The following is a 21926-nucleotide window of genomic DNA, read 5'->3' on the forward strand; positions in this document are numbered from 1 at the left end:
AACTGACTCCAATGATGGTGAAGAATTGTGTACTGACATGACGTCTGCCTATCAGGCTCTTAAAAGGCTTTATACTCCTCCGTGGCAGTGAATGCTTTTCAAACATCTGGAATTAACTGAACACATAGTATTAAGCAGTGTTAATTTTGGCAACTATTTTTAATTTTAGTCTTAGTCTTTAAATGAAATGCATTTTAGTTTTAGTCACATTTTAGTCATTTCTACCCTTTTTAGTTTCAGTCTAGTTTTACTCGACAAAAACTCCAAACATTTTAGTCTAGTTTTAGTCTATAAAAAGTCTTCATATTTTAGTCTTTGCTTTTAGTCCAAGCACTTATTCTCCTGCCTAAATCTGGTACCAAATCATGGTAGTGTGTTCTATGCACGCTGCCAAACCTGGGGTCCCTGTTTTTACATTGTTTTTTTTGACAGCTTTACCCACAGTGGAGAAATTTCACAGATTTTGAATGTCTGACGAAAACTACATTACATTTTAGTCTAGTTTTAGTCATCTTGACGGAAACTAAACTTAGTTTTTGTCAGTTTTAGTCATCACAGATCTATTTTGTTAGTCTTAGTCTAGTTTTTGTAATGGAAAAAAGGCTTTCGACGAACACTTTTAGTCATAGTTTTAGTCGGCAAAATTAACACTGGTATTAAGCCATTTGTTAATCTAATTTGACATTTGCTTGCCTGTATCACAACAGAGACTTAACCTTTGGAATCTGAGAAAACCATGTGGCTTGTGTTTATGTGCCAGGCTGTGCTTTTCACTTCCAGAATAGACTGCCGTTCTTTACAGCATATTCAACATCAGCAGTATTGACTGGATGATCAATAAACTGCATTGCCTTCACTAAATGACCCCCTTGCCCTCTTTTGTGTCTTCCAGGACTACACCCTGACCATGTACTTCCAGCAGGCGTGGCGGGACAAGCGTCTGTCCTACTCTGAGATCGCCTACAATTTGACTCTGGATAACCGGGTGGCAGATCAGCTGTGGGTGCCCGACACCTACTTCCTGAATGACAAGAAGTCCTTTGTTCATGGTGTCACTGTCAAGAACAGGATGATCCGTCTGCACCCTGATGGCACCGTGCTGTATGGGCTCAGGTAAGACTTTGGCTCAGTCTCATATCTTAGACCATTTGTTTTGCCCCTTTGCCTCCAGGATGAGTGTCACCAGGGGTAGTGGGGAAATCTTCCCCTACGAAATGGGATGACCCTTCAAATTCATGATTTGTCATCTGTCTGGATTTTCAAATCAAACTTACAAAGAAACTACTTCATTAGTTTGCATCCTTTGACTCTTGAGCAACCATCTTGCTGATGATTCGCAGGGCATTCTGGTTTGATTTCCCATAACTTTCTTTTTTACAAATCTCTGTTTAAAGAGCTCTGAGCACCCTACCCCACCCTTCTGTTCCAACAAGAAAAGGGGCACTCTACCCATGTGAACATGCAAAATGTAGTGGTAGGGCTACTTGGTAGCAGCAAGGGGTGCATAGGGACTGAAACAAATCTGGTTGAATCAGATCAATCACTTGAGCCTTTTAAATTAACCTGATCTTGATGTCTTGCGAATCTTCACACAACATAAAATTATCAAAAAAAAAGAAAACAGCTGTATATTTTATGACATGGATCTTACATTTCGCCTTCCTTCTTATCGATGTCAGTAGTCTTAAGTTAACAGCTGAGATTACAGAAAGCAGGAGCAACATTGCTTAAAAAATCCATGTGGAATTAAAAAAGATGACACTCAAACTAAGATAAAACAAATCCTCATTCAATCCGACTTTATTTGGAAGTGGCAATAAAGGCTTAGATATACCAAACTATATTTTGTAATCTTCTATCCTAGTTAGGTTTGACTGAATTTGCCGAAAATATTGAAGCTTTGCTGAACAATGAGGATGTTTTAGATGATGTGAGTGTATTTTTGCTGTCTGTAGGGATAAAGATATTCTGACATCTGATTAAAAAGGGAAAAAGACACATGACATGTATGCATTAAGATGAAATGTGAAAGAAGATAGTGAATAAAAAAGAGGTAAAAGAGGATCTATGACAGAAGCAGAGGTGGGCACATGAATCGAAAATATAATTTTATGAACTGTTAATTTGTTAAAAATGTTAATGTCAATACCAGTTGATTCTGTTCGAAATGAAAAGAAATTAACATTGGCATTAATAAGGGCGCAGGTGAGAGGGCGCCCCATGTATGCGGACAACCATGTTCACATCCGGCCTGTGGCTCCTGTCCTGCATGTGATTCCCCTCTTTTTCATCCCTATTTCTGACTCTGTCCACTGTCCTCCTTTATAAACAGGCATAAAAGCCCCAAAATTAATTCAGAAAAACAAATTAACAAACAAATACACATTGCCATTAAAGGGTTCAAAGTCTGACAGTCTGCCCCTGAAATTTTGATGTGTTTTCTCCTCATTATCACAATTACTGTTTATAAAGTGTAGCACTGTACATTGCTAGACAGTCTTGTTAGCTGACCGTTTATATCATTACAAGATCCAACCAAGACAACAGCCACAATCTAGACATCCATCTGACCAACCCATTTAAAGAGGCATTCATCTCATCATCAGAAACTTCCCATATCTTATTCCAACAAAAACATTCCTGTTGCATTGGAAAACGTCCCCAGAATCCAAAAGTTTGATACAAACTAGGGCTGAACAATTTGGGAAAATAATCTAATTGCGATTTTTTTTCCCCCAATATTGTGATTGTGATTTGATATTCGATTATTCCTGAAGTTCCTCATCTTATGTGTCTAACAAACACAAGAAACAAATCATTCTATGTTACAACTAACACAATATTAGATTGAACTAGGGCTTAACAATTTTGAACAAATATCTTATTGTTATGATTTTGACTTGTTTTGTAAATTGGATATGAATTTTTGTATTGAAGGGATTGATCAATTTTATGTCATATTCATATTTAATACAAAAAATGTACAAAAATGAAGAAAGTAGGGTTTTTTTGTAGACCATTTTTTAAAAATGGGTCTTGAATGATTGCATTATATGTATGTAATGCATAACATCTCTGCTGCAAAGAAGAAGAAAATGTATACCAGTATTTTGACACAAATTTCAGGTTAAGAAATATTGCAACTTCTGGGATTTCAAAATTGCAGCAGTCCATATTATGATTTAAACTAATTTTCAGTAAATTTCCCAGCCCTAATAGGAACTAGGGCTGTCAAAAGATTACATTTTTAAAATTGCAATAAATCTCAGGATTTCTGAGTTAATTTGCAACTAATCACACTGTTGTATTTTTTGGTGCTTTGAAATTCCACTACTTGGCATTAAAAACTGTTTTTGTGTCATTTTGGATTTTTCTACTGTCTTAAGCTGAGAATAGACTCCCAGTTTGGCCACAGACCAGCTTTTTAGTAGAAGATCCACAATTTTAACATGAACTAAACCATGGAAAAAGAACTTAAACTTAACTTAACTTAGACAGTAAAAATGTAAATACTTGATAACACATGGTTTAGATGATTTTTGACTTGTCCACTGAGCTGTCTGTCAGTTTTTAAAACTGCAATAAGACATTAAAAAGCAGCAGTGGACTTATTTTACATCACTGAGGCTGCAGGGAGATGCTGACGTGGCTTAACCAAAGCTTGTTGAAAGAGGCAACAAAGCTTTTGATGAATCACAATAAAAAATAGTTTAGTGCATTAATTGTGGATCATAGTTATTCACAATTAATGTGATTAATCTTGACAGCCCTAATACAAAAATATTTCATCGCTAAAGATCCAGGCTAATGCAAATCTACAAGTAACAGAAACGTTGCGGTTATTTCATCAGTCTTTGCTCTGGCCTAGCAGAGCTCATCATTTCATTTACACAAAGCAACATTTCACTAAAAAAGCACCCAGTTGTAAATTAATAAGCTCTCTGATACATCAGTATTTTCTTGCTCAAAAATCAAATGAAACAGAAGTTTCCAAATGACTTAAATGTTAAAAAGATTATAAAAATCAAACACGGATAATTAAAAATTATTAGATCATCAGACATGTGCCCAGCTAAAAAAAGATAACAAAAGTATTGTGCTACAATGGGTTATAGAATAATTTTCTTGAAAAGAAGTTTTAAAAATCTTAAAGTACAGAGGCCCTCTGTGGACAGACCACCATACATTTGGTTTGATTCTACTCATGTCTATTTGCTGTCTATTGTCATGAAGATGGTGCTTATTTGTCTTGTTGTCTCAGGAATACAACTCATGTTTTCTTAAGATAAAATGTTTATATCTTGAGATGTTCAGAGACTTACTTGTTTCTGACATTTACCTGTTATCGCCAAAAAAGGCATGTATGTCCTCTTTGGGCTTCAATGATACAGAAGTAGATGTTATACAGGACAGAGAACTAGAACATTTTGCAGACTTTCATGATGTATCCTTTTCAAATACCCTAGAATTTTCCATCTTTGGAAGTAATTACACTCTCAGACCCATTACCTGAAGGCATGTTTACAACCTGTTTGATTATCTGAACTGTCTATTCATCAAATAACAGCTCTCATATAAGTGAATATAACAGCATGAGGTCAAAATGAGCAGCATGGAGCAGAGTTTATCCTCAACACCTGGTTACAGGAGGAGGAGGTCTGTTGTTAGGCTTACACATCCCCCAAAGATCATCAATATCAATAATGGATCGGCTGTGATCAATTATGAAGCAGGGCAGTGCAAACCGAGTGTGATTGTTCTGGATGGTTCAGGCCGTCTTTGCAGTGCTGGACTGCGATGCCTTTGAGGAAGACTGCCATCCATAATTGATATCTCATAATCAATAATGTAGCAGTTCAATACAAACGCTGAATCTGTATTTGTTCTGAAGCTGCGTGTTTGACTTCACAGGCCAGCAGAGCCTGTCCGTCGCTGTGCTGCTGCCTCCTCTGATCTGTCACCTCCTCTTCGTATGTGTGTGTGTAATGATCTCAGATTAGTGTCTAAAGATGAGATTATTGTTGCTAATTCAAGATGTTTCGGCGTTTAGTCATTCTCTCTCCACACTCACATGCTTCTTGCGCAAAGACTGCTTTAAAAAATTTAAGTATCTGCACTGCACCAGATTATTCATCGCTACATTTTGTTTCAACAGTCCAGAAATATAAATTAAAACGCTCTGACGCAATTATATAAACCTAACACTTTTTTTGCATAACAGTAAAAAAAAAAAAAAAAAAAAAAGCAAAGCAGGAGAGGGTTGTTGTAAATTTGGGGTTGTTCATGCAGCAGAGGGATGCATTTGTTACCTCTGATACGCCGTCCTTGTCAGTGAAGGTGCCTCCCGGCTCCTTGGTTATTTGGTTCGTGGGTTTGGTTCAGGTTTTTATTTGATGCTAGCAAGTCCAGACACAAGCTTCTGTCAGAGTCAGCGCGGCCAGATGCCTGTGTGTGCGCTGTGAGCACGCTGACACATACCTGTAGAGACGGGCCGGCTGGTTGCAACTGCAGGGCTGTGGTGGATGTGCAGAAGAAGCTAACAGAGAGAAGAGTCAGAGTCGTCAACTGGAGGACTGGTTTGATGTGAACATGCACGTCCTGACAGTGTGTGACTGTGTCATTATGTGTTTAACTATGAGTTCATTTTAGACTTTGTCATCAGAGGTGAGGTCTGCACGGAGGGAGGGGTTATTTATATCCTCGAATTACCGAAAAGTAGGAATACCACCAAGGAAAAATAATTCTCACAGAAAGAAATATTTTTTAAAAAGTGCTTAGTGTGCTACAGAATGACCTCTGCGTTTCATTATTAAATTACATGATTTATTAATACATGCCAAAGACTTTCATGTTTTATTTGATTTATTAAAAGTGAAAGTGTTATACTTAGTTACTAAAAATATCATATCATTTTAATTAAAAAAATCTTTTAATACTTTTGAGAACAGATTTCATATTTTAATTCAGTTTACTCCATAAGAGATGGGCTGTTCCTGTGAGTTCACAGCTGTGTTATGTTCACTGTGACTTTTTTGGATTTATAACAAACCAGAGAAAACCTTGATGGTGTCACACTGATGTCATCAAATCTTCAGGACTACAAATGTAAAAACAGGAGGCATGCACATAAACATTGACCATCCAGTTTGAAAAGACTGGTTACAAACTGAGGGTGAAAAGATGTTATCCAGTTGCACCATGAGAAAGAGCATGGAAGGAGCAAAAGATTTTTCAAGACAGTCTGGTTGTAGGCAACCGCTGCCAGAACGAAAAATAACTTTCAAATTAAATTGGGACACCAAATTATTAACACCAAAAGTAACAAACCTGGAAAAGGTCTGGCTGCTGACCCTTAATCAGAGACACCATCTCTGTCAGAACAGAAATACACACTAAAACTTTCAAAATAAAATTGGATTAAACTTTTGTTGGGGGTTAAGGTAAGGATTAGAGTACCAAATATTAAGAGCCAAAAACCTGACCTGCAAAACCTAATTACAAAACATTCAATAAAGCTGTGCCAGTCTGCTTACTGGGAAAAAGTTGTCCTCATTGTAAACATTCTTTTGCCGCAAGCGTAGCTTATGTAGCTGTTTGTACCATGAAGTTGCTTTACCTTTAGCTACATATGCTAAAGCTAACTGAGCTACATTGGCATATGTAGTAACATTAATTACATAGCTATGTTAGCTTTAGCTAAAGCTAACGAAGCTCTGTACATAATTCAATTTCAGATTAGTTCTCTGATCTTTTCGTCTGTTTTAGTTATAAAATGCTTCTTAGTCTGTAATGTTTGCAATATCACTATTTCATGAATGTAACTGCCAGACTTTGTTTATAGATATAACTGAATTTAAAAAAAAATCGTAAACGTTGTACCGGCAAATTACAGCATTTCCTTTCTGAGATATACAGTGTTTTCAGGTGAATGGCCTGTGAGACTGCGCTTATCAGGATAAAATGATGAAGTTCACAGCCACATTGAGTGTTATATATTAAATGTTGGGTATTCACACACAACTGTTGTGGGTTTCCATTAAGTGACTTCTTTAGTTCACTGCTAGCTACTGGTTGAGGTGCACGTGTTTTTGCCAAGGTGTTGGGGAATGATTAGCTTAAAAGCTGAGTAACTGCATTAACTTGAAATTTTTGGTGAAACTGAACAAAACAGCAGCCAAATCTTTTGTTTTGTTTTTTTTACGAACGTGTATGGGGAACACTGCTTGTCACGTCCACGTATGTTTGAATGGCACAAAAGATTTTGTGAAGGCTTAGAAGATGTCCAAGACGAATGTTCTGGAAGCCCATACACATCAAAACCTCTGAAAACTTAAAAAATGGAACAAATCATTTAAAATAACTCAGTATAACAATGATAGCAGAAATTGTCTCCTTTGATAAAGAGACCATTCAGTAAGTTTTACATGTAAATTTAAACATGACAAAAATGTGTGACAAAGCCGCCTGAAAATTTCTGACTCCTAATCAAAAGGAAAAATACAAGCAAATCTGTGGAGACATTTCAGAACAAAGTGAAGGACACCTACTTTTTTTTAGAGAGTGGCTCAACTTTTAAGCTAATAATTTTCTGACGTCTCAGCAAAAACACATGCACTTCAGGCAGGAGCTAGCAGTGAACTAAAAACGTCACTTATTGGAAACTTACAGCAGTTGTGCGTGGTTATTAATTAATATTTAACACTCAGTGTGTCTGTGAAACACATGGTTTTATGCCCATAAGCGCAGTCTCATTATTTAATAGCCATACCTCGCACAGCATCTAGACTGTCTTGGACTATCCTAACCTGCAAAACATAATTACAAAACATTAAAAAAAGCTAACTAAAATGTCTGTTTACGGAAAAAAAAAAAGCTTATTTCAATAAAAACGCAGCTAACGCAGCCAACCTACTACTTCTATGGCAAATTCACTGTTCTGGCAAATTATATCTTCTGTCCTGATGGAGGTGATGCCTTACCGTGCTTTTTCAAAATTGTTTGGCTCTTTTAATGAATAGAGCTCAACAACAGCTTATTCTGAAAATGAAATCTTTTTCATTTTATACATAGCTGAGCATTTGTTTGTTTTTTTTTAAGTTATCCTCAAGTGTCACAGTGACATCTCTGATTGGTGGGGTTTCATGTAACCGTTGAAATGTATGATGCTTTTGCGAATGATCACTGTGGACTGTTGATGATACCCATTCATGCTGTTGCAGTATGACGCAATATATGTGCAAACTATTACTACATTACCATTCAATATTAGGGATGCACAATATTATCGGCCTGGTATCGGCAGAAATTAGCCTTAAGAGGCAAATATCAGTATCGACAGATATCAAAACTTCTGCCGATATTTACATCTAATATTTTGCCTGTGTATTTCAGCATACATCAACTGTAAATTTATCCATATATACTAATATATTAGTGTAGTTTTAGCCCGAACCAACAAACCTATGTCAGTTGAGGTCTTTTTCTTCAATTATCCTCATTTTTAAACTTTAAAGTGTTTTTAAGGACTAAAGTTTGTTTTCTTGGTCATCCTCAAACCTTAAGGTGTGTCCAAAAGGACTGAAATTTTTTTGTCAGAAAAGCATATTTAAATATCAGTATCAGCTAAAATGAATCTCTAAATATCGGCATATCAGATATAGGCAAAAATCCAATATTGTTCATCCCTATTTAAAATGTAAGCACTACAAATAGTACATTTAAGTGTAGAAAAAAATGTACATATATGGTTTGAAAGTTTGAAAAATTAGCCTTAACAACAAATTAAAGGAATTGCAATGGATTGTGGAATACACAATTCCTTAATCTTCATCAAATAAATATGTACACAGTGTTTTTCTCCATTTTCAAAGCCATTTTTGCACGGGTTCAAATGTTTTAAAGTCATGAGTAGTTAGGGAGTTAGCCTGGTTCATAAATTATCAAGTTGATAAAATAGGTTTAGCTCTTTATGCCTTGAATTACAAGGATTAGGGAAGCTTTGTAACATATTTAGCTAAAAGTTTTAATTAAACACATTCTCAGCCATAAAAAAACATCCGGCAACCCTTAAATCTGCCATTAAAAACTGTTTGTTAACAAACAAATGCACTTCTGTTTTCAAAATTTTCTACATTTATCTATTGTTGTTTTATTTCAATTCAAAACAGTATTCAAATGTTAAATTTCTGGTTGTAAATGCCAGACTTTGAGAAATGATGTTGTCTTTTTAAATCCATGTATAATAATAACAAAAGTCAACATATTATTGGCCTCGGAGGTGAACATGATGTGCTGAACTAACTGGAATTAGCTAACACCGTACCTGGGGGAACACTAATAGATTAGTGTGTTGTTTGGTTTGCAGGCAGCGTTAGATGCTAATGTGTGTGCGGGTGGGCTATGTGTGTATGGGTGGGCGTGCATGAGTGGGCGAATGTTATTTTTGGGGTGCATGCGCAGGAGGAGGAGGACGGGTGAGCTTCTTGTTTACTCCTCATTGTCTGTGTATGGAGAGTATCCTGATCCTGCCAAATCCTGCTCTACAGTTACAAGGAGGAGTAGAGCGAAAAGACTGTGACATTGCAGCGGGGTTTGACTCTTGAGGAGAGGTGGTTTGATCTTATTATCCAGAGTCTTACAAAAAAAAAAAAAACATCAGCTAATAACACAGATAGCACACAGGCTGCAAGTAAAATGAAACACAAACCCTGTGTATAGGCTTTCATTTTACACAGAAAAAACTATCTGCGTATGTTTCCTGAGGTATGTTGCTCAAAATGCACAGAGAGAAAAAGAGAGAAAGAGACATGAAGGTCAGACTTCATTCAAAATGGAGAAATTGTTAGGATTCTCCTGCCTCCCTCCCTCTATCTTCTCTCTCTCTGTGAATATTGTAACTCCTTTTGTGAGAGACGACATATCCTCCTGCTATGGAGACCGATGTCCTCTTTTGTCAGGGCAAGAAGTGTTCCACTCTGCCGCTCAATAGATGACATGGCATGGCCAGGAGGAGAAAGCTGCTGAGTGGAGGAGGAGAGGGATTTAAATAAACCCCTTTTCCTGTCAATACAATCAATACAGGCATCGAAGCTATCCATCTCTCTCTCTCTCTTTCATAGTTCTGATCAAACAGGCCGGCATGTGTGTCAGATGTGCTTCTGCTTTGAAATTACGAAGGCTCTCCTGTGATTCGGCATGCGCTGGAACACGCCGGACTCTTTTTGTTGCCACTGCAGACATTTTATTTTCAAATTTGGCAACAGTGCGTGAGCAGGGAGAGACAATCCTGCATGCCATGTTTCCTCAGCTCAACACAGGCTCTCTATCCAAAATGGAGGAAGCTTCTCCATCTTAATTTCACTTGCAGCTCCACTGCAGTGTCCATATATGTCACAATAAGAAGATGTCAGTATAATTAAAGCAAGCACTGGGTTGTTACTGGCTTAGAAAGAACAAAAATTTACCGGGTCTGTGCTATGATGCTCCCTAGAAATAAATTCTGTCTGGGAATTTGTGGTGGTGCTGTTATGTCCGTAAACAAGGTCATTTGGAATAAAGGTGCACAGGCTGCCTTAGGGGGGGCACGCATACTCAAACACAATCACACATGCTCACACACAGAGCCGAGGCTGAACTGTGGGAGAACATGCACAGAAGTGAAAAAAATAGCCTTTTTTTAGAGCTCCATGTCCTGTTAGCTCCGACGCAGAGCAAATGTAGCGTGTTTGAATCTGCGTGATCTGTTCGAGCGCGGCCTCTCCTCCGGCAGGTTGGGATGAGGGAGAGAGGGACTGGCCCTGATGTTGATGAAGAGCAAACAAGCCTGTGTGCTTCATGATCACTGCTGCAGACTCTCGCTGCAGCGGAGATGACGAAGAGGAGGAGGAGGAGGAGAGAAAAAGATGGGGAGGGAATCCTGCAGAGAAATCCTCATGCATCTCTCCTCCTCCTCAGTTATTAGCTGTGTATTAATTGTTAGCATGGGTATTGGACATGCTAGCTAGGCCAGAGGATGCAGAATTAGCTCTTAATCAGTGATGCGGAGTCTCAGACTAAAAAGCTTCGAGACTTCTGCTGATGATGATGTAGGTGGGCTATAAATAGACTGTTATTTTTACCCCTGCCATTTTGGCCTCATTTCCGCTTTTCCCCTGTGCTTCCTCTGCCACCACCATGATTTGGTGATGGTGATGATGGTAAATGATGAGCAAGTCGCCTGTGAGTGTTGGCAACATCCCACCAAGTTGTGACCATAAAAGCTGTAAACTAGGACAGAAATAAGACTCCTGTGTTAATCCCCCAGTGCACCATGGCCCTGCTAACTGGCTCTTATATAAGAGCCCAGAGAGCAAGAAAAAGGAGGCAGAGAGAGACACACAGAGGCAGAGTGAGAGAGAAAGACACAGCATCTACACAGCTCAAAAAATGAAATCCTAAACTTGCCAAGCTGGGCCCAGGGGAGCTGCAAGTCTTATGTAGAAAGATTTCAAATAAACTTTGGCTCTTAATAATTAAAGACAAAGCACTCTTCAAGATAAGTTTGTAGTGATGATGAAGTTAAGTGAGGAGAGATACTGTCATTTAGATTTGACTGCTGCAGTTTGTTCTTGGTTGTTAGGCACAGAAGAGTTTTGTTACAGTTCTTAAACCTGTTTGGCTCAAAAATGTTTTAAACTTTAACCGGCCCCACAAAATGTCAGAGTTTAATGTCATGATTGATATTTATATGTTTCAAATAAATGCCCATCTCATCCGTCATGGTGGAGCAACAAAATAAATCCATCAGTTGTTAGAATCATATCTTTTAATTACTAATGCTTTCCCTTGTTATATTGATGATTTTGGTGTGAGAGGACAGCAGTGGGGGACTCAGAATGTCTGAGGGTCAGGGTTGAAGATAATAAAAGGGCACATGCCTTGTGTGGTAGAGCACCAGTGCACTAAACATTTTTTTTAAATCATGGAATTATATCTACTACACTTTGGGCAACTAGTAAGGCACTTTACCATGTTTTTTCCACTGGAGGACCACCATGAGGGGCACTTTACTCTTCACTTTTGTCCTCACAAAGGGCACCCTAGAGCAGTGGTTCTCAACTGGTGGGTCGGGGCCCAGAAGTGGGTTGCGGAGCTCTTTTTTCCAGTGGGTCGTGGATGTGTGCCTGGAGAAAAGCAGCAAAAAGTTATTAATATGCAGACATACAACCCTACTTTTTTATTCTACTTAGTTTTCCTGCGATAATGAGTACATTTCTGTATCAGATTTCAACTTGTTGATCTTCTTTTCTTTGGATAACAAAGAGAAATGACCAAAATTCTATGCAATCTCAGGGAAAAAGAAAAATGTATGCATGCCCTTTGGTAACTACCCACCTTTCAAACATGTTAGTTTTGTCCAGTCTCTGATTACAGTCATATTTTGTTCCATCAGAGGTCCAAACTGTTGGACTGTTACAGCCATAAAGTCACTTCCATAAACTTAAGCAGATTTTGCCTCTTTTAGATAATTACGTATAAATTTTTAATCTTTATTTTTTTGGATTGTAAGATTGTCTTACATATCATCTTTTTTAATATTGATTTTTTTTTTGTATTTGTTGCTGATCAGGATATCTGTGCTTGACTAGTTTGTCCTGCTACTGCAAACTGACCTGCTGTAAGTGCAGCAAAGTACATGTTCTGAGGAGACAGCTTTTCAGTTAAGCAAGACAGGAGAGAAACAGTATATCTGAACACTGATGCTTTTGACTAGAGTGTAATTTAGTTGTTTTCTTCTTGTTATAGAGGCAGAGAAAACTAAGGCTGTCAACTTTACTTTTTAACTTTTGGATTTTGGGAATAAATTGACAAATTGCTTTATTTTACACCTGCCTTTTCCAAATTAGATTACATGATCGTGCACCTTTCGAATGCATGAGTCAGGAAACTTCATGTCCTGCAAGAAGTGGCAAAAGCCCTGTTTGGATGGAATAAGTATTACCTATGGACCTCTGGTAATTTGTTATAATCATGCAGGACATCTGTTTTTTCAATTCCGTGCAAATCGACCGTGTCTGTAATTTGCAAAATAAAAATTCCAGGGCAAATTACCTACCATATTTTAGCACACACAGGTAGGTACAGGCAGCACTAATCCTGTGTGAATAGTGCTTAAGAAGGTGTTTTGCTTTTGTTGCCGCTACATGAACCTTATGGGCATCCAAGTGGGCACTTAATTACATTTGATCCTCTGGAAAGGCACCCTGAAGGGCACTTTTCCCTGTTTTGTCCACTTGAAGGGCACTGACCAGGGCTGAACAATTAGGGAAAATAATCTAACTGCATAAAGTTGTCCATATATTTGTAGACTTTCATCCTGGTGGCTATGGAAGGAGAAGGAATCTTCATTACTGTGGCTATGCTGGTATATAAACATCACCAAAGTGAAGTTTTGGCTGGAACTTAAATGATTTTAGTGATTATAGCACACCCCCATAAACTGTATTAGTGTTAAAAGAGACAAAAACTTACAGTTAAATTCAGCATCTTGTTTTTCTGTTTGTCACGTGATGTAAACTAATAAATGCTGACACCACATAGTGTCCAGTGTTAGCAGCCATTGTCTCTGTGAAGTAATGTGAACTGAGGTTGTCAAAATTTTCTTTCCTCTTAAATACCATGAAGTTCAGAATGATAAAATCTCCATTGATTAAATGACTGGTTGTAAAAGTACATGCACTTAATGGTCTTCAGTCATATTTCAAACTAAAGTGAAGTAGCACTGCCTAAATTTCACAACAATAGTGGCAAATTTTGGTGTATAGAAAGTGAACAGATCTTGTAAATAGAGGTTTCTCTTGCCAGTTACACCCACAATGTATCTGTGCAATTTAGACTATGCCCTCCTGTTGAATTTAAACAAAAGAATAATTACCAAATGCTCAGTGTCTAGGACTCCTATTTTTGTTGCTGTAGTATCAAATGAGTATCAATTTCTTTTAGTACAGTCTGGCTGCAGACCATTCATCTGAGGCGCCATATATCTCTGAACGGAAATACACACTAAAGTTTTCGCAATAAAATTGCATTAAACTTCTGTTAAGGGTCCGAGTAAGGGTTAAAGTGTTAGGACACCAAAAAGTAAAATGAGCAATTTTGACCTGCAAAACCTGATAAAAAAATGTTTAGTAAAACCTAGTTAACAGTTTGCTTACAGGAATAAGCTCATCCTATATGAAAACATTCAAACATAAGCAGTGTAGCTTACATAGCTCTGTCAGCTGCATAAGATACGTGGATTATTATACAAAGCTACTGTAGCCAAAGCTAAGCTCACAAAGCAGTTTTGTAAGCTATGTATTTAAATTCTCTGTGTAGCTATGTTGCTATATCTACATTTGCTAAAGCCCAAGTTGCCGAAGCTTATTATTGATAACGTAGCTACATAGCCAATGAAGCTACGCTCACAAAGCAGCTAAGTAAGCTAAGTAGGTATGTTCTCTTAAGCAAGTTTATCTTAAGCTACTTTATCTCAAGCTGCATTTGCTAAGGCTCAAGTTACTTTAGCTCATTTAGCTACTAGGCTCATGTAGAAAGCTATAACTGCAGTAAGCTATAGCAACATTTGCAAAGGTACAAGTTGCTATAGCTAATTATTGATAATCTAGCTACATAGCCATTGAAGCTAAAGCTAAGCTGACAAAGAAACTATAAAAGCTAAGTAGGTACATTATCTGAAGCTACCTCATCTTCAGCAATGTTTGCTGAAGCTCAAGTTGCCTTAGCTCATTCAGCTACTAGGCTTATGCAGTAATGTATGAAATAATTAAATGGCAATTCATTATTTAGACTTAACATTTTAAAAAGATGGTCTTGTGATCAATAAGCACTGGTACTGTTTGTGGTATTTACTGTAAACAATCTGTTTACTGAGCACATCTTTATTGCGGCCTTCCCTCCAATATCATTGTGTTTGTGGTCTTCACTGATTGGTTGATGTTCAAAGCTAGACAGTTGGCCAATTATTGAAATCCCTCATGACATTTATTGAACAACTCATTTTTTTCCACATTGAAATAAAGCACACAATGCAAAAATGAATTAAAAATACTAAATATAAAAAAATGGGCACAGTCAAGACCATACATTCTAAACTCAAAATGCTTAGTCATGCTGCTAGCTTACAACTCTGCTAGCTAAAAGCAATGCTAAGTACAAATTTACACAGATTATAGTATAGCACAACTCAGACTTCGACTTTCTTCCTCTTTCCCTCCATAAAACATAAATGACCCTTACTCACAGACAAATAGTGTCAAGGGCAACAATGTAAAGATAATAATCCTGCAGAAGGTGTCTGCTCTCCAAAACTCTCTGATGGTAATTAACTCTCACATGGTCACGGGTCTCTTTTTCAGCCTGGAGGGGCAGTGTTAAAAAAAACTTAACTGACTTCACAAAAGACATGCAAGTGTTCACTGCATGAGTGTGCAAAAATAAGTAAACATTTAAATCAATTACTAAGACTGACCAAAGATGTTTTGAAATGAAATTGAATTAGATATTGAATTGTAAAACTGTATAAATAAGCAGTGTTTATTCAAGTCATCCCTTATTTGCAAGTCACTTCTGTTTCTTGTGTCTACTTATCCTATAAAACAAGTAGAACAAAAAAAACAGCAAGTCCATCGGGATAGATAGTTACCTCTGCAAAGGCAGTTATGTGATCGAGTTCGTTCATTTGTTCGTTTGTTAGCAACATAACTCAAAAAGTCATGGACAGATTTTCATGAAATTTTCAGGAAATGTCAGAAATGGCATAAGGAAGAAATTATTAGATTTTGGGACTGATCCGGATCATTGTCTGGTTCCAGGAATTTTTTTAAAGGATATTTTACTATTGCGAGATAGGGCTAACGGCGGAGGTCTGCGCTGTTACCACTTTACACCAGGAGATGGCGGACATGAGTTCAATCTCTGCAGCATTTTTGGGTGTGTTTCTATTCAAAGTTTTGGAGTTTATAGAATTTGAAAGACGCACGCCCGGTCGAGGAGACAATTAGGAGCATAACAGAGAGAAAGACAGCGAATTGTAGCGAGAATACTCACAATGCTGGGAGGAATTGAGGAATATTCACCCTCTGCCATGACTTTCAGTCGTCTGGTGGGACCATAGGTGAGACTGTCAGTGCATCTGTTGGCACTGGCAGGCAGTGCTTCCACCATGACAGTCCACACGTAGCGAAACCAATGTTTTGCCTCACCGTGTCCCCCACCCCCCCACTGGGGAGAGAGTAATCAGCGAATTAGAATTAGGGACTGATCCGGATCACCGTGTGGATCCAGGAATGTTTTTAAAGGATTCTTCACTATTGGGAGATAGGGCTAATGGCGGAGGTCTGTGCTCTCTGAGTGCTGAGTTCTATTATTTTGATGTTTTCTTTTACAAACCAAAGTATTCAAAGAACCTTCAAAATAAAGTGTCAATATCCCAGTAAAAGGCAGATTTCTGTTCAACATCTTTAAGTAATTATTTACAATAGAAACATGCTGAAATGATCTAATATAGTGCGCATAGATTTCTGACCCATGTATTAAAACAATTCAACTTGAAATAACCTCCTTTCATCTGCAATTGTCCAAGTATTAATCAGACACTTCGTTTGCTATAAATGGATGAACCACTGACACTATAAACTGCTGATCTGATTATAAGCAGTGATGACCAGGAAAAAGCCAAGGTCATGAATATACTTTTTACAGGGAATTCTCTTACAGGCTGCTATTATTGTTATTGGTCACATGATGTGATTATTTTTTACATCAATCAGTGTGTGTTTGTGGGTGCCTCTCACCAGTCCAGGATTCAGTCCCTGTAGTTAAATAGTGTGTCCAGTCTCTCTCAGACAGCCTCGGGGGTTTGGCTCTGCCGGGTGCCAGCCCGTCTCAGCGCTGGCCAACTTGTCGTGTGTGAAACAGGAAGTACGTCTCTCTGAGAGAACCTGTCGGCTGTGACTGGCTCACGCTCAGCAGCTCTTTATTACAGGATGGTGTGACCAGAGGTTGAACCCTGCTCTTGTTTTACCTACAAATGGGATGAATATAAACCCTGCATTGTGTCCTTGTTCGTCATTATGTACAGTTAAACTGTGAACAGTGTACAGACCAGTATACAATGAAAACATGTGGTTTATTACTTTAGTTGACATCTACTGACAGTTAGATATAAATCATTACAGACAAATAATATACAGTGCTTAACAAATTTATTAGACCACCCTAACCCTAACCAAAATAAGGTTTATGCCACAGCTGCCCTAAATTAACAGCATTGGTAATTACCAAAATCATTTTTTACGTTTCTGCAGTGGTTAATACACCATATGCAGAAGCGCTTTAACCTTAATGATATTTTTAATGCTAAAATATAATTATTATTGTTATCCATGAAGTTTCAAATGTACTGATTTACAAAAAACCTGAAAAAATAGTAAAGCACATTATTATTTCTTGATTAATATGTCAAATGTTAGTTATTTACTTGCATTCTGAACAGAAAAATGAGTTTTACTGGTTGAATGTTATGCTTGATTAATTTCTGACTTCTCAGAGAAGCCCAGTGAGCTGGCTCAAATTTGGGTGAATTCAGTTTGAAATCCCTCATTCCTGTTCAAAATGGTAAAATGTGGAGAGCTCACTGAAAATGAAAGAGTCCGCATTAAAGCACTTCATGATGCTGGATGGTCTTTGAGACAAATATGACAGATGGTCTAATAAATTTGTTAAGCACTGTACATACATTCGCTGATTAATGACAGAGGAAATTCACAATGAAGGAAGGTTTCAACTAATAGGAAAATCCAAGATTAACTAAGTTTTACCAGAAATATATCAAATATTAATGTGCCACTAATCAGTGAGTGATATATTATGATAGAGTTTAGCCAGTAAAAATTTTGAATTGCATTTAGGTGCCATAGTAACCATGGTGACCATGGATCACTATATAGGATGGTACTTTATTCCTTACTTACTTATTTCATTGGGCGTTCATTGTCTTTTATTTAAAAGAGACATAAATAACATTAAATGTATATCAAATTATATGTTAATGTCACATTAGTAAATTTTTACATGTTTTTCCATTTCCCTTCTTCTCTGCAAGTTTTTATCAGTTATGCAGTTTTTCTCACTTCTCTTTATTTGCACTTTTCAATGACAAACACATTACCATGGTTTAAATCAGGGTTCCCAAACTTTTTTCCTTCAAGCCCCCCATTTGTATCTAAGAGAAGTTGAGCCCCCCAGGACCAAAACATTTGACACAGTGATATCAAAAATCACCATCAGTTCTTATTTTTTCGTGGCTCAAAGTAAAAGAAAATAGATCAATACATGTTCTTCCTACTAAAAGACCTTTTTAAAATTAATCTATATAAGTGTTGTGTCATGATTTCAGTTAATATTTGCTTATTTTGACAAAACCAGAGGTGTCAAAAGTATTCACATTCATTACTCAGGTAGAAGTATAGATACTAAGGTTTAAAAAGAGTTCTGTAGAAGTTGAAGTATCAACTCAAACTTTTTACTCAAGTAAAAGTGTAAAAGTACTGGTTTCAAAACTACTTAAAGTATAAAAGTAAAAGTAATGTAAAGGGAAAAAATTCCATTAAGGACAAAAGCTTACCACCATTCCATTCCATTTTACCATTCCATTCTATTTTACCATTCCATTCCATTCTACCATTCCATTCTATCTTACTATTTCATTCCATTCTACCATTTTATTCCATTATACATTCCATTCCATTCTACCATTCCATTCTATTTTACCATTCCATTCCATTCTACCTTTCCATTCTATTTTACCATTTCATTCCATTCTACCATTTTATTCCATTATACATTCCATATCATTATACATCCAATTCCATTGCATTCCACCATTCCATTATACATTCCATTCCACTGCATTCCATTCTACCATGGTGCACTACCCCACCTCCCCAAAAAAACATTTTTCTAAAGGCCATAATGATTATGATGTTATATCCAAATGTTAATGTTGAAAAATTTGAGATATACACCTGTTTCAGCCGTATTTATGCCCATTGAAAATGAACGTATTTTAGTACAATGCAAATACATTCAAGAACTACTACCAACCTCCTCACTGATGCTTGGTTGGGACATTTCGCGCGAGTTCTCTTGAGTCTCTGCCACGGACATCTTCGTACAAAGCTACACACGTCTGATATTTCCTTGCTGGAGTGTGACGTGATTTGTGTCATGTCTGAAGGTGCAATGGATCGTGTACAAACCAATAGGGTGTCAGAATGGTATTATGTTTATACTTCTCATCCAACCACAATTAAATTTACTCTATCTGGATGGCGCGAGTTATCTGGATAGTTTTTTGGGTTTCTTATTTGTTTTTTGAATGATGACAAGCTGGAATGAAAACAAGCTGAAATGAAAGAGGACTAAGGGGGCTTTTTTTTAAATGTAAGGAGTAGAAAGTACAAATAATTGTGTGAAAATGTAAGGAGTAGAAGTAAAAAGTCGGCTGAAAAATAATTATTCCAGTAAAGTATGGATACTCAAAATTTCTGCTTAAGTAAGTTAACACAGTATATGTACTTTGTTACTTGACACCTCTGGACAAAACCAACAAGCTGATGTTGTGCACATCCCTGCAGATATCATTCAGAACATATTTCTGTGTAACTTGAGGCTGTTTTGTCAATGGTGTTATTGCCTCATGTTAAGCTGCTTTTTTTCGAGAATAGAAAGTCAAGTTATCCAAGTTTTGTCTCAGGTTTGCAAATTGATAAATTTATCTTACCAAAAAGTTGTCTCTTTATCAACTGTCTAGTTAGCTTCACAAGTTTGGAACCTTAATAACTCTCTCCTTTGTTGCCATTTAGCCATGGACTATAGACAAGTGGTTCCCAAATGGTGTGGCAAGGCACTGACTGTCTTGAGGGAGGTCTAGTTGTGATTTGGGAATTTGAATACAACTTTACAGTAACTAAAGATACTGTAACATGTTATAGAGGCTTGTTTGCATGGAGATATATATATATGCAGTTATTTTTTGTGAGCCAAATTTATTGTGGCAACTTAAATGTATAGCTACATGCTGTTCTCTCTCTCTCTCCTCTTAACAATGCTCTTCTCTGTGTACATATGAAACCCTACAGAGACATGTGTCAGACTTCACTGATAGAGACAGACAGTGTCATTGGAGATTGTTTTTTTTTGTCAGATCTAAGTCTTTAATGGTAGTAAGTTTATACTAACAATAAAACACTAATTGTTAATGAACTGTTTATTCTAAATAAAAGAAAAACTGCAGCAGGTTTCATGAACATATCTACTTCTCCTCAAACCGGTGTGTAAGGGTCTTTATATGTGTAAAATTCAACTGAATTTCTACTGTAGTGTTCCCATTGTTTTTTATCTGTTAATTATCTATAAACAGCACATTTATCATATTCCCTGCCAATAAAGACATGCCCAACATTTAAATAGCGTTCTCTTAACAACGCAAATGCAGAGATTTAAACATTTATTTGTTCCCCATAATCATAAAGTATTAAGGGAATATCTACCAATTAGTTTTTTTTTTTTTTTTTAACATAGCGCACACCCCTGGCTCACGCGGGTGACAAAGAGACACACAGCTGGAGTGCACACACACAGCACTGACGCACTGGTCCTCCATGATCAGAGAGGAGCTTTAAGAGGAGAAAGTTTTGCTGTTTATTCTGCAGTATTCTGAAACTTTTTCCCTCAACAGATATAAGCCTGAGGTCTATACTACCAACATGTCAGCGTGCGTTTCAGTCTAGGTGTGTGCGTGAGTGTTGCGTTTGTGTGTGTGTATCACTCTTATGAAGCATGAAACCAGACAAGGATGAGAGGAGAGCAGCCAACGGTCCTAAAGCAACATCCAAGCTAACAGCTAACGCTGGACAATATAGACAACCCCACCGCCATGATCGTAAAGCCCTGCCGTAACAGACCAGGAGTAGAGCGAGAACATTTTTTTTTGGTCACAGAAAGCTTTCAGTGTTGCTCTCTGCGCTTGTTTGGATGAGACACAGTTCAGACAAAAAGCACTGCTGCGGCTCGGTTCCAGCTAATGACAGGCCTGCTAGTGGAATCATTAGCTGGGACACAACAACTCATTAGCTGTATACAACAACCATAGACTGTAGAAAGAATTGGACAAACCCTGTGTGACGTCAGTGATCTGCTTACAATAGGCAGACTCAAACGGCTCTTGAAGCCAATCCGTGGAGGCTTCCATATTGAAATCGCGGTCTCAAATGAATTTTGGATCAACCTAACGGCCCGCCCACTAAGCGGGACTTCCTGTCAGCCTGCTAGCTAGCATTCCGGTTGACAGAAACGGAGCCTCTGCCTGCTGAGCTGTCAATCAAATGAGACGGGCCAATCAGCTTTCATCCTAAATATAATCCAAACTATCGTGGTACAAAAAAATTCACCCCCCGTACAGTGGGAGCACAATAAGACACCAGCTAATGAGACACATTTGGTGTTTTGAACCAGGCTGTAAACCAGTTTATTTTGTGTGTCAAAACCAGCTGTTTAACACGCGTGCAGATGGAACTTCCAGTGTTCCTGCAGCCAGCCTCAAGTGGACACTCGCGGTATAGCAACTTTTTGCACTTCTGCATTGGCTTCATTTTTTAGGACCGAAGGTTACCGCTTGACAACAACTAACCCTTTCCTTGTAACCATCACATAATCATGCCAAAGCAGGGTGACAGAAGAGCGATAACATAATTTTCTGTTGCAGAAAGCTTTCCATGAAATGTGTTGGTCTGGCCAAGGCTGAGCTGACATTCGGCTAGCAGCCATAAATACAAGCTCAACAAGTTACGCTTTCCCTCTTTAACTACCACACACTCACACTGAAG

General features: G+C 37.6%; 1 protein-coding gene across 2 annotated transcripts in view; it reads left to right on the forward strand.

The window, feature by feature from the left end:
• Positions 1 to 21926, forward strand: part of gabrb2a (gamma-aminobutyric acid type A receptor subunit beta2a) — a 66002-nt gene that overhangs the window by 28129 nt on the left and 15947 nt on the right. For both annotated transcript variants that reach the window (XM_041797382.1, XM_041797384.1), the window contains exon 4: positions 893 to 1113. In XM_041797382.1, the coding sequence (XP_041653316.1) occupies positions 893 to 1113 (221 nt within the window). The remainder of the gene's footprint in view (positions 1 to 892; positions 1114 to 21926) is intronic.

The sequence above is a fragment of the Cheilinus undulatus genome, linkage group 10 (assembly GCF_018320785.1).
Source record: "Cheilinus undulatus linkage group 10, ASM1832078v1, whole genome shotgun sequence".
NCBI classification, from domain to species: domain Eukaryota; kingdom Metazoa; phylum Chordata; class Actinopteri; order Labriformes; family Labridae; genus Cheilinus; species Cheilinus undulatus.